At 37.4% G+C, this 13,755-nt stretch overlaps 1 protein-coding gene across 5 annotated transcripts in view; it reads left to right on the forward strand.

The window, feature by feature from the left end:
- TENT2 (terminal nucleotidyltransferase 2) overlaps window positions 1-13,755 on the forward strand; it is a 74,863-nt gene that overhangs the window by 4,120 nt on the left and 56,988 nt on the right. For all 5 annotated transcript variants that reach the window (XM_023214937.3, XM_023214935.3, XM_023214934.3 and 2 more), the window contains exons 3-5: window positions 3,039-3,209; window positions 3,419-3,508; window positions 6,694-6,931. In XM_023214937.3, coding sequence (XP_023070705.1) covers window positions 3,076-3,209; window positions 3,419-3,508; window positions 6,694-6,931 — 462 coding nt within the window. In that variant the 5' untranslated portion in view covers window positions 3,039-3,075. The remainder of the gene's footprint in view (window positions 1-3,038; window positions 3,210-3,418; window positions 3,509-6,693; window positions 6,932-13,755) is intronic.

Below are 13,755 nucleotides of genomic sequence, written 5' to 3' on the forward strand. Positions count from 1 at the left end.
GAGCAACTGCCCAGCCCAGGATTATTGTATGTATTTTTACTAGGGGATTCCCTGGAATACTGCTTAGTTCGACATACTTGTCCATTTCCTCTGAAGAGGAAGCTAAGGTGTACAGGTGAGGAAATATGATAGGATGGTTTTCTTTTTTAAAAATCTCTTTTAAAAAAACATAAGAGTCTGCTAAAGAAAGTTGACAGACTTGTTTTCTGGAGGTTAACCTTGTCTCTGGTCCAAATTAGAGTCAGGCATTTGGGATGAGGTCTGATGGTTGTTCATAGAATTTTGTCCACAGTCTGTTATGAACCCTGGACTGGTGAGCCTTGTTATCTGTGGCCAACCTAGGGAATTTTAATCTTATGGAATTGAAAAAACAAGGAACGATGTTTGTGAGGGATTTATTTATTTCTTCCCAGATCTTTCTTTCTCTTCCCTGTTGTCTCTTACAGTTTTTTCCAGCCCTCCTGGTTACAATCCCCAGAGGCGACTATTTCAATTCTTCTGGCTACCTAGTTTTATTTTCCTCTGTTGTTAAAAAAAAAAAAAAAAAAGTAAAGCTTCTATACTTCATTCTTTTGATTTATATTTACTGCAATGAGTATTTAGCACTTTTTGTACCCTCTGTCATCCTCCATATAAAACTTGTGATATATAAACACAAATGTGTAATATAATGTCATATATAAATAAATAATATATAATAAATTTTACATAGTAGCTCAGTTAAAAAGAATCAGTATAGTCAATCTTTATTGTAAGAATCAGGCAGGTAACTATGATTATATTGCCTTTTTTATATTACCTATTGAGTGTTTTTTTCTTTGGTAATTTATTTTTAACTAGCTACTTTTCTATATTTCTAAAATTATTTCTACTCTGTTAACAGAACTTTTCTCTATAGTCAAATACATCAGGTAATCTACCAGTTGATTTTTTTTTTTTTTTTAACTTAGATATCTTCTTGAAGCCCTGCATCCTCCTATTCTAATTTGAACTGTTAGCTTCCCAACACTGTCATCTTGGGGAATTTACTTTGTTTCTGCCCTACATCAGATCTCCCTTTTTCTGGATTCCAGGTTTTCGTTTTCTTTTTTGATAACTTACCTGTCTAAGAATGTTTCTAGTTGCCCTTGCATTTTGATAGTACAGCTAGGTATAGAATTTCAGCCTGAGAGCATTTCCATCAGAGATTTGAAGTCATGAGTCCATGTCCTGTGCTATTGAGAAGTCCAAAGCCATTTTGATTGCTTGCGCTTTGTTTGTACCATTTTCCCCTTCTGGAATATTTTATAAACTTCCTTTTTTGTGTAATATTCTGAAACTTCAGTATAATGTACCTTGACATGTAACTTTTTTACTGTACTTTGTACTCTTTAGGTCCTTTCAATCTGGGGATTGGTGTCTTTCAGTCTTTGGCATTTTTTTGTTTTATTTGTTAGGTAATGTCCTGTGTTTTTTTCTGTTCTTCCTGGACCTTCTGTTATAATGTTAGATTACATAGTTTAATAGTCTTCTGTTTTCTCTTCTGTTGTCTTGCCTCCTTCCTGCCCCTACTAACTTTTTCTTTTCGGTCTTTCTAATACATTTCCTCAAAGTTACTTTTTAACTTTCTACTGGATAGTTCTGCTTTCAATTTTATAATTTCCCACAGTGCTTTTATTTTATTTTTTTGACATAGGGTCTTGCCCTATCACCCAGGCTGGAATGCAGTGGCATGAATATGGTTCACTACAGCCTTGACCTCCTAGACTCAAGCAGTCCTCCCACCTCAGCCTCCTGTGTAACTGGGACCATAGGCACACACTACTATGCCTGGCTAATTTTGATTTTTTATAGAGACAAGGTCTCACTTTGTTGCCCAGGATAATCTTGAATTACTGAGCTCAAGTAATCCTCCCACCTCTGCCTCCCAGAGTGCTGGGATTGTAGGTGTGAGCCACCTCACCTGGCCCCTTTCTTTTTAAATAGCATATTCTTGTTATATATATACAATGTCTTTTCATTAATCTGAGATTTTTTTTTCTTTTTTTTTGAGTGTTCGTTTGTTCCTGACATTGTTTCTGTTTATTCCCGGGTTTTATTTTTCTTCTGGTGATCCATGGATGCCTCTTTTAAGTGAGAATATCAGGAGTCTAATTAGAAACTCTAAAAATGCGTGGGTAGGGCCTGTCAACTAGTAGGCTTCATGTTCAGTTGATTAGGTGGCTAGCTTGACATTTTCTTGATGTACTCCCAAGTAGTATTATGTTACAGGTTCTCTTGGTACTATGTTACATAGTTTCTCTCTCATTTTGTTTTTTCATGAAAGAGTTTTCTAATTGCTTGCTTTGAGAAAGTGGGTTGAGGGGTCCTATTTTTCTTTGTAGACTTTACCTGATACTCGTTTTCAGTTTATTACCTTATCCAATCCTTTGTAAGACTACAGCCTTGGTGTATGAGTCATTGCAAAGAATAAATGTCTGCTCTCCTCCCCGGATCAGTGAAGGATTCTCATTGCTTTGTATAGTTTTTCCCTATTCCTATGGAACAGAGCCCTCTTTTATTGGAAATCTTTTATATAAATTATGTAGACTTTGAGGGGAATCTCAGAATCTTATAAATTGTTAAGGCAATATAAAATCCATTCCTTATTTGATCGGACCTGTAAGAACCAAATTCTAGGAATCAGGATGTCATGTGATGGTTTATACCTTTGTATAAATTAGATTGAGAATAAATGTAAGAATCTGTGGGATTTTATTAATGTCAGGTGATAACTTGATTTTCTAAAAGATTTGTTGATATGAGGGTAAATGTATTAGGGTAAATTCATCAGAAAATTAGAAGTGTGCATGTGTCTTGCATCTGAATAATGTTAATCTTAGATTTAGAATTTATTGTTAGTTTCCTTTTGTTACCTATGGTGGCACTTAGGAGACCTATTTAACTTTGCAAATAAAATTTGTAACTTGATAACTACTTGTTTTAAGTTACTGGATAATAGAAGTGTTTAGTATCTTTAAGCTATAATAATTTAGTATTGTCTTTTTAAATTGTCCTAGGTAGAAGAATACATGTTCACTTCCAGTGAACAAGAGCATGTTCCCAAACTCAATTTTGGGTCGCCCACCCTTCACTCCAAATCATCAACATAATAACTTCTTTACCCTGTCACCTACTGTTTATTCACACCAGCAGCTTATAGATGCACAATTCAACTTTCAGAATGCAGAGTAAGTATGGTGATATTTTGGCCTATGTTGTTGGTAAATTTCATTTTCTATTTGACATAAACCCTTTTTGTGTGAAACTTTCGAACGCGGAGGATATATCGTCACATTTTTTTTTTGATAGGGAAGTATTTAATTTTTTTAAGAGATTGGTTTTGTTTTTAAAGAAAAAAATTGTATATTATTACTGTTCTTTTCTTTGATTTTGATAGCTTGTCTAGAGCTGTGTCATTACAGCAGCTGACATATGGAAATGTCAGTCCAATACAGACCTCAGCTTCCCCATTATTTCGAGGAAGGAAGTAAGTACTTCTTAATTATTTTAAAAGAATATTTTTGCATTTCTGAGAACTCTGTAACAGCGTATCTTGAATTAATGTTGTATGGACCCTATGCCCTGTGTTTTGTTTTCTGGAACCTGTACGATCAGATCAGTCATGGAATTTTAACATTTTTTGCATTTAAAAATTTTAGGGGTTCTTTTGTGGATTTGTTCCTGCTTTATTATATGTTTGTTTCTGCCCTACATGAGATCTCCCCTTTTCTACATTCCAGGTTTTCTTTTTCTAGAATAAAGCTAAGTTTCCTCAGAAAACCACTTTTTAATTGAGATTTTTTAACTAAGTGAGATGGCCTTCTGTATTCATTTGCTAGGGTAGGGTTGCCGTAACAACATACCACACATTGGGTGGCTTATACAACAGAAATTTATTTTCTTACAACTCTGGAGGCTAGATCAAGGTGTTGGCAGGGTTGGTTTCTTCTGAGGCTTCTTTTCTTGCCTTGTAGAAGGCTGCGTTGTCACTGGGTCTTAATATGGTTGTTTCCCTGTGTTTTCTGTGTCCTCATCTCTTCTAAGGACACCAGTCATATTGGATTAAGGTTCATCTTAAAGGCCCCACTGTAACTTAGGTAACTTTTAAGAGGTCCTCTCTCCAAATACAGTCACATTTTGAGCTCTTGGGGCTTAGGACTTCAGCTTTTGATTTTCTAGGGGGACACAATTATAACATTTTCTTTCTAGTAAACTTTATGTTTTGATTTATCTACATCCTATACAGGTAAGGTTCCATGATAACAAACATTGTAGTGAAAATTTCTGTGTGACGTAAAACTTCCTATAGTCAAGTCAGGAGTCAATTTTAATCTATTTAATTAAAAGAAATTCATTTATTACAAAATATAACAGAACTTGGGAGGTGGTTGTTAAAATAACATTCGGCAATATTTGAAAGATACCACTGTTACTTAAAAACCTATATAAACATTCTATAACCTTTACGTCCCAATAAAAAAAAACCCTATCGGCGAACAAGGTGCTGTAAAAAAAAAAATAACAACACTAGCTAGGAATTATTAATTGCTCATTATGTAGTAATCATTATTCTAAGCCTTTACAATTAATGGTTTGATTAAATCACATAACACTGAGGTAGGTACTATTATCCCTTGCCTGTTGAGGAGAAAGCTGACTCACACAAAGGTTAAGTAACTAGTTACTCAGAAGTGACATAGCTGGGATTTGAAATGTTGTATGTCTCTGAGTCATTTGTTTATAAGTACTACAGTTTGTTCTTCAAAATTGTCATTGAGAAAAGTTTTATAATAATTCTAATAGTATTGACTTTATTCAGATTTTGTTTTTTAGAAATTGCCTTCATAGCCAATTTGTGAATTAAGAATGAAAATAAACTCCATTAGACTGGGTGCAGTGGCTCACGCCTGTAATCCCAGCACTTTGGGAGGCCAAGGTGGGCAGATCACGAGGTCAGGAGATTGAGACTGTCCTGACTAACATGGTGAAACCCTGTCTCTACTAAAAATACAAAAAAGTAGCCGGGTGTGGTGGCACTTGCCTGTAATCCCAGCTACTCAGGAAACTGAGGCAGGAGAATGGCATGAACCCGGGAGGTGGAGCTGGCAGTGAGCCGAGATCATTGCTCTCCAGCCTGGGCGACAGAGTGAGACTCTGTCTCAAAAAACAACAACAAAAATCTCCAATTAATTTGTAGTTAAACATATTTTTAAAATTAAAATTGGCATTCTCATTAGAAGATATTCAGCATATACAGCTCTAAGATACTTTTATGTTTATAATTATTAAATATACTTTTATGCATTTAGCACTGTATACTTTACGTGTGAGTAGGGGTTCTACTTGTTTTGCAGATCTGTCAAGGAGAGAGAAATTCACATAATCCCAGAGGAGTGTTAAAAAATCTTCTATGGGCCAGGTGCAATGGCTCATGCCTGCAATCCCAGTGCTTTGGGAGGCCGAGGTGGGCGGATCATTTGAGGTCAGGATTTCAAGACCAGCCTGGCCAACATGGTGAAACCCCATCTCGACTAAAAAACAAAAATTAGCTGGGCGTGGTGGCGGGCGCCTGTAGTCCCAGCTACTCAGGAGGCTGAGGCAAGAGAATAGCTGGAACCGTGGAGGCAGAGGTTGCAGTGAGCCGAGATCGCGCCACTGCACTCCAGCCTGGCGACAGAGCCAGACTCCATCTAAAAAAACAAAAAAAGAAAAAACCTTCTATGACCTATAGAATTTTCAGGCTTTAAAGGAATTGGATCATTTTCTGTGTCGTAAAGTATTACCTACATGAACAACTTAATATATCAATGAAGTTAATGTCTTTTTTCCCAACAAATATTTACTCTAATGATTTTTCCCTTTTTATTTTGCAAATATTTAAACCTCCAGAAAAATTTAAAGAATAATATAGTGAATATCTGTATGCTTTTTGCCTAGATTCATGAGTTAAAAGTTTTAACATTTGATTCTTTCTCTTTTTTTTTCTGCCCACCTGCTTTTTTTCCAGAACTATATAAAAGAAAGTTGTTGACACCATTTTATTTTGCCTTAAAACATGTCAGCTTATTCCTCCTGAAAAACAAGGCTTTTCTTCTATATAACCAAAATACCTTGATTATTCCCAAGAAATTTAATATTAGTAAAATAATATTATCTGAGTTGCAGCTCTTTTTTGAATTTCTTCATTTGTCCAATGTCTTTATAGCTTTATTGAAAAGTGTCTGTTAATTTGGTCTTTCCTGCTGATGAGTCAGAACATAGGTGTATTCAAAGAGCCCTTTTTTATAACTAGCACTCAACTCACTTAATCTTATCTTTCATATGTTATAGTTTGGATCTTTTTTTCTTAGTAATTCTATAAATAGAACTTTTCCTACAAAGTTTTCACTACTGAGATGAAACGTTGGGGTAGTTCAAATATGGGAGACTAACTTCGATATATACATGTAGTTTTTTTCTGTCTGCATTATCACTATTTTTTTCTAAGGTGTTGAGAGGCATTTCTTGTGCTGAACATGAATATTTTTAAGAGCCATATAAAGCTAATAATGTGACCTTATTGAAAGAATCATAATATTGTCATTATCTCTTACGATATTTATATATTTTTAATTGCTTTTTGTTATCAAAAAGTTGTATCTTTAATTACTAAGGTATATTGCTTGTTTTCAGGAGATTAAGCGATGAAAAAAACCTTCCTCTTGACGGTAAACGGCAACGTTTCCATTCACCCCACCAAGAGCCAACTGTAGTTAACCAGATAGTGCCTTTATCAGGTGAACGAAGATACTCAATGCCGCCATTGTTTCATACACATTTTGTACCAGATGTAGTCAGATGTGTTCCACCTTTTCGAGAAATACCATTTTTAGAACCTAGAGAAATCACACTGCCTGAGGCCAAAGATAAGGTAATAATAATGTAGATTTTAGTTTTGCCTTTTGGGAATTTAGTATAAATAATGTATTAATAAAAAATATTTAATATCCTGGATTAAGTAGAACATGCGTTTTTTTCTTGCAATGTTTAAAGTACTGTTCAGCCTAATTTTCTGTCTAAACATTACTTCTGATTTTTGGTAGCTATTCTTTTATAGAAGTGCAGCCATCAGGAAATCAGATTTTCCTTGATGTATGAAAATTTTATTAGAACCCAAATACTTTCTTAGTTTAGAGAACTGTCCTGTTACTTGTTCTTACTGGAAAAAAAAAAGTTTTCGTATAGCTATTGTAATGGAGTGTTAGAACACATTTTATTTTGGGGAGTCACTGAGAAAAACAATACATTCAAAGTGATATAATCAACAAAGATCTATCAAAAACATTTATAAAAAACATTTTCAAGTAAGTGAAATGAAGCTATTTAAATAATAATTCTTGGAAAATGACATTGTCAGCATTGGGGAACAATGAGTTATTTAACATCTAGTACTAGAAACATATCTCTCCCCTCCCCCATATTTAGTGAAACCTAATGCGGTTTTTCTGAGTAATTGAGAGGGTTTATAGTGTAAATATCGGCATTCTCTTGGGTTGTGTGTGGTTTATACTTGCTGTTTTTGCATTTTCAAAGCTGCCACACTCTTGAGAAATGAGATATTTGTAGGCTAAGGAGAAGGACCGTGAAGAAAATATAGCAACTTTGTTTTACTCATCTTTGGGTTCCTATCAACCAGCATAGGTCTGAAACATAGTAAGTGTACAGAAATGTTGGATCAGAAAAGCAGCATCTGCTTCATTCCTTAGTTGTGCTGCTTTTTTATTCTTCTGTTATTCTTTTGTTCTTTAAGTGAGTTATAATTGTACCATAAAATTCACCCTTTTAAAGTATACAGTTCAGTGGTTTTAAAATATATTCCCAAAGTTGTGCAACTGTACTATCTGATTCCCAAAGATTTTCATCACCCCCGAAAGAAACTTTGTACCCAATAGCAGTCATTTCTACTGCTCCCTGGCAACAACTAATCTATTTTCTGTCTTTATCCCATCCTGGACATTTTATATAAATGAAATCATATATGTGGCCTTTTGTGTCTTGCTTTTTTCATTTAGCATGTTTTCAAGGTTCATCCATGTTGTAACATACACAGCAGTACTTCATCCCTGTTTATAGCTGAATAATACTCCATTGTATGAGTAGACCTCACTTTGTTAATACAGTCCTCAGTTGGTGAATTTCTGGGTTGTTTCCACTTTTCATCTGTTATGAATAGTGCAACTGTGAATATCTGTACAGATTTTTGCATGGACATATGTTTTTACCTCTCTTGGAGTGAAATTGCTTGGTCATATAGTAACTCTCTGTGTTTAACTTTTTGAGGAACTGCCAAAGTGTTTTCTTTCTTTTTTTTTTGAGACAGAGTCTCGCTCTGTCGCCTAGACTGGAGTGCAGTGGCGCGATCTCGGCTCACTGCAAGCTCTGCCTCCCGGGTTCATGCCATTCTCCTGCCTCAGCCTCCGAGTAGCTGGGACTACAGGCGCCCGCCACCACGCCCGGCTAGTTTTTTGTATTTTTAGTAGAGACGGGGTTTCACCATGTTTGCCAGGATGGTCTCGATCTCCTGACCTCATGATCCACCCGCCTCGGCCTCCCAAAGTGCTGGGATTACAGGCTTGAGCCACTGCGCCCGGCTGCCAAAGTGTTTTCTAAAGTGGTTGCACCATTTTACATTCCTATCAATAGTGTATAGGTGCTGTACATTCTTTACATGCTTGCTGAACTTGCAGCACTTGTTACTGTCTGTCTTTTTGATTATAGCCATTCTAGTGGTTATGAAATGGTATCTCATCGTGATTTGGATTTGCATTTCCATAATGCCTAATGATATTGAGCATCTTTTCATTTGCTTATTGGACATTTGTATATCTTCTTGGGGAAATGTCTATTCATCGAGATCCCTTGCCCATTTTTAAATTGGACTATTTGTCTTTTTACTGTTGGGTTATAAGAGTTCTTTATTTCTTTCTACATATTAGACCCTTACCGGATAATGATTTGTGAATTTATGCTCCCATTATGTGGCTTGTCTTTTTACTTTCTTTTTGGTGTCCTTCGAAGCACAAATACCTTTCATTTTGATACAGTCCAATTTGTCTATTTTCCTTTGGTTGGTTGTGCTTTTGGTGTCATATCTAAGAAACTTGTTCAGGGTCACAGAGATTAATGCCTATGTGTTAATTTTTAAATTTTATTTATTTATTTTATATTATTTTTTCCCTGCCCTGCGTATGTGTTACTCTAAAACTTTTATAGTTTTAGTTCTTACATTTAGGATTTTGATCCATTTTGAGTAAATTTTTGTATATGATGTAAAGTAGGGGGTCCAACTTTATTCTTTTGCTGTTGGTCCAGTTGTCCCAGCAGCTTATTGAAGAAACTGTTCTTTTCTCCTCTGTAACTTTTTTTTAAACCATATTGAAATAGGAAAAACAATCAGTCAAAATCAGTGGGAGAAAGGAAAAAGGCAAAGGAAACTGAGAAAAGATTAACTTGGGTTTTTTTAGTTAGTTTTTTTTTGTTGTTTGTTTGAGATGGAATCTAGCTCTGTCACCCAGGCTGGAGTGCAGTGGCGCGATCTCAGCTCACTGCAACCTCCACCTCCCGGGTTCAAGCGATTCTCCTATCTCAGTAGCTGGGATTACAGGTGTGTGCCACCATGTCCGGCTAATATTTGTATTTTTAGTAGAGACGGGGTTTCACCATGTTGATCAGGCTAGTCTTTAACTCCTGACCTCATGATCCACCCACTTCGGCCTTTCAAAGTGCTGGGATTACAGGCATGAGCCACCGTGCTCGGCCTAGTTTTTTATTTTTTTATTTATTTTTTATTTTTTGAGACGGAGTCTTGCTCTGTTGTCCAGGCTGGAGTGCAGTGACGCAATCTCAGCTCACTGCAAGCTCCGCCTCCTGGATTCAAGCTATTCTGCCTCAGCCTCTCGAGTAGCTGGGACTACAGGCGCCTGCTACCACACCCACCCAGCTAATTTTTTGTATTTTTAGTAGAGACAGGGTTTCACTGTGTTAGCCAGGATGGTCTCGATCTCTTGACCTTGTGATCCACCCTCCTTGGCCTCCCAAAATGCTGGGATTACAGGTGTGAGCCACCGCGCCCAGCCACCCAGCTAATGTTTTTCATTTTTTTTTTTTGGTAGAGCCAGGGTCTTGCTGTGTTACCCAGGGTCTTGCTATGATACCCAGGCTGGTCTTGAACTCCTAGCTTCAAGTGATCCTCCTGCAGTGGCCTCCCAAAGGGCTGGGATTATAGGTATGAGCTACTGCACCCAGCTGTTTTTACTCATTTTAAAGACTATCTTGTAATGCCATAATATGAAAGCCTATGGTATAAATCAAATCAGATCAATCCTTTGAATGAACATATAAGTATCTTTTTGTCGGGTGTGGTGGCTCACGCCTGTAATCCCAGCACTTTGGAGGCCAAGGTGGGCAGATCACAAGGTCAGGAGTTCAAGACCAGCCTGGCCAATGTGGTGAAACCCCGTCTGTACTAAAAATACAAAAATTAGCTGGGCATGGTGGCAGGCGCCTGTAATCCCAGCTACTTGGGAGGCTGAGGCAGGGGAATCACTTGAACCCAGGAGGCGGAGGTTGCAGTGAGCCGAAATCATGCCATGGTCCTCCAGCCTGGGCAACAGAGTGAGACTCCGTCTCAGAAAAAAAATAAAAGAATCTTTTACTGGTTTTTTAAGGTATGTATGCTGGTAGCCCTGTTTTCTATGGAATTTATTGTGATAAACTATTGAAAGCTCTCTATTTTTACTTGTATTTGTATGTTATGATAGTTAACTATTGGAACTAACTGCGAGTTTTGCACATGGACTAGGCAAATTTTCAATTTCAGTAAATTTAATAACAATTCACATTAGTGTCAGCATAAACCATCTGGCAAAGTACAGTTCTGTATCAATAATGTTTTAAAATTAGTCATATAGAAGGAAATACTCCTAAATATTTAGAATTAGGGATTTATCTCAGAAGGCTAAAGATAGATTGTGTAATTGAACCAATTTCTTTATTTTCCTTTTTTTGAGACAGAGTTTTGCTCTTGTTGCCCAGGCTGGAGTGTAATGGCACGATCTTGGCTCACTGCAACTTCCACCTCCGGGGTTTAAGCGATTCTTCTGCCTCAGCCTCCCAAGTAGCTGGGATTACAGGCACGTGCCACCATGCCCGGCCAATTTTGTATTGTTAGTAGAGATGGGGTTTCACCATGTTGGTCAGGCTGGTCTCAAACTCCTGACCTCAGGTGAACCACCTGCCTGAGCCTCCCAAAGTGCTTACGCCCTCCCAAAGGAATTACAGGTGTGATCCACCACACCTGGCTGGAACTAATTTCTTTGAGTGCTACTCTCTACCTGTCAAGTTGTGGGAGAAAGAAGGCAAGCAGTTAGTTTTGTGTTTATTTTTTAAGTGAATACTTTTTAAGAAAGCTAACATTGATGTCTCTTTTAGGCATTCTACATATGCTATCTCATTTAGTCTTTTCAGCAACCCCATGACATGGATGTTATCCTAGTGTTATTGAGGCTCAGAAAGCTAAATAACTTGCTCAAGGTCATAGCTAGTAAGTGGTAAAACCAAGATTTGATCTCTGTCTCTAAAAATACGAAGAGAAGGAGTTTAAGATACTTAAAATCAAGGGTAGGCAGATGACATTCTAACTCTAATACAAGGTAATCTGTGACAGTGATAATTAATATTTATTGAGTATCTATCATTACTGGCATTGTGTTTGACAGTTTGTATGGTTTACTGTTGTTTACTTCTGTAGAGTGTAAAGTGAATGGAGGATTTAGTGTGAGATAAAGTGGGGCAGTGGTTTGAAGCCTTGAATGCAAGTGGAATGCTGTTGAAGGTTTTAAAGTAGAAAAATAGCACAGTCAGATTTGTATTTTTAGAAAGTCCTTGCTGTATAGTGAATTTGGTTTAGAATGAAGTGGGCTTGGAAGATGGTGATCACCTTGAAGACTGTTACATTCACCCTGAAGATGGTTGACCCCCTTGAAGGCTGTTAAATTCATCCTAATGAGAGGCACTGAAGGTTTCAGTTATGGTAGATGGTAGTGAAAAAGAAGTGCGAGATAATGTATAAGGAAAATTGATAGAATGTGTGGAATAATTGAGTGTAGAAGAGAGAGGGTGAAACAGACATGAATGACTCCAATGATTTGATTCTGGGTTACTAGTAGAGATAAGGAACCTAGATTTGGGGTATATAGGCTGATTGAGGAAATACTCGAGTTATTTGTACTATGAGAGAATCTACTATAAAACATTTGTGCTCCTGAGAAACTTCATGTCCTGCAAATTGCACACTAATGATATAGGGCTTATGGGAAATAGGGTTGGAACAACTACTCAAAACCTAAACAGTTTTGTAACCAGAACACTATCAAGAATAATAATTGATATCTTGGGAAATAACTTGGACAGACCAGGCAGGCAGTTTGGCACGGCTAGATGCTGCTGCAGGGGATATTAGAAATATACAAAATAGAGTTGAGATTCTGGCTTGTGCTGGGCATTGAGACAGGCAGTTAAAAATGGAGCTCTGAGTCAGTGAGGCTGCTGTTAAGGTAGAGACAAAAGGAAATACACCAGCACAGAGCTCTCCGAGGCTAGGAGTATGTTTTCTTGAGCAGGAATCTTGGATGCAAATGCTTTTTAGTTCCGTTAGATCTGTAAGGACTACATACTGAGGGGTTTTTTTCTTTCTCGTGACCGTTGTAATGCTATAGTTACAGCCCAATGTACAAATTATGTACAAACCCAACTTATATGTTGTATTGATACCATTCCCCTGTTTACCAATCACATATAAGCTAATTGGTATTGTAGAAAAATATAACTGTATTGGCAGTATATGTTTGGAGTTCAGAAGTAAGGTCGGGCTGGACATAGGGATCCTGAAGAGATCTGAAACAAAAGTGACAGTTGAAACTCCTAGAGTAGATAAGATTTTTAATTTATTTAGCATTCAAATATTTGTGAGCTCTAGGCATGGGAGATACACTGTTTTTCTAAACATACATGGTCTCTGCATTTAGGTACAGCATAGTGAGAGGAGGGGGAGCCATTAACAAATAATCACACATAGGCCGGGCACAGTGGCTCACACCTGTAATCCCAGCACTTTGGGAGGCCGAGGTGGGTGGATTACCTGAGGTAAGGAGTTCGAGACTAGCCTGACCAATATGGTGAAACTCCATCTGTACTAAAAATACAAAAAAATTAGCTGGGCGTGGTGGCGTGCGCCGGTAGTCCCAGCAACTCAGGAGGCTGAGGCGGGAGAATTGCTTGAACTAGGGAGACAGAGGTTGCAGTGAGCCAAGATCATGTCACTATACTCCAGCCTGAGTGACACAGCAGGACTCTGTCTCAAAAATAAAAAAATTAAAAAAAAATGCAGATTACAATTTTATTTATATAAATGCTGTGCAGGAAATTACTGAGTGCTGAGAGAATGCATTTGGGGTTTCAGGGAAAACCTCTTGGAGGAGACATTATTTGAGTTGAGATCTGAAAGATGAATGAGTTAACTAGTTAAAGAATGGTGGGGAGCTGGGCGCGGTCGCTCATGCCTGTAATCACAACACTTTGGAAGGCTGAGGTGGGTGGATCCCCTGAAGTCAGGATTTCAAGACCAACATGGTGAAACTCCATCTCTTCTAAACATACAAAATTAGCCTCGTGGCAGGTGCCTGTGATCCCAGCTAC

This window comes from Piliocolobus tephrosceles, chromosome 4, assembly GCF_002776525.5.
Source record: "Piliocolobus tephrosceles isolate RC106 chromosome 4, ASM277652v3, whole genome shotgun sequence".
Classification (NCBI taxonomy): domain Eukaryota; kingdom Metazoa; phylum Chordata; class Mammalia; order Primates; family Cercopithecidae; genus Piliocolobus; species Piliocolobus tephrosceles.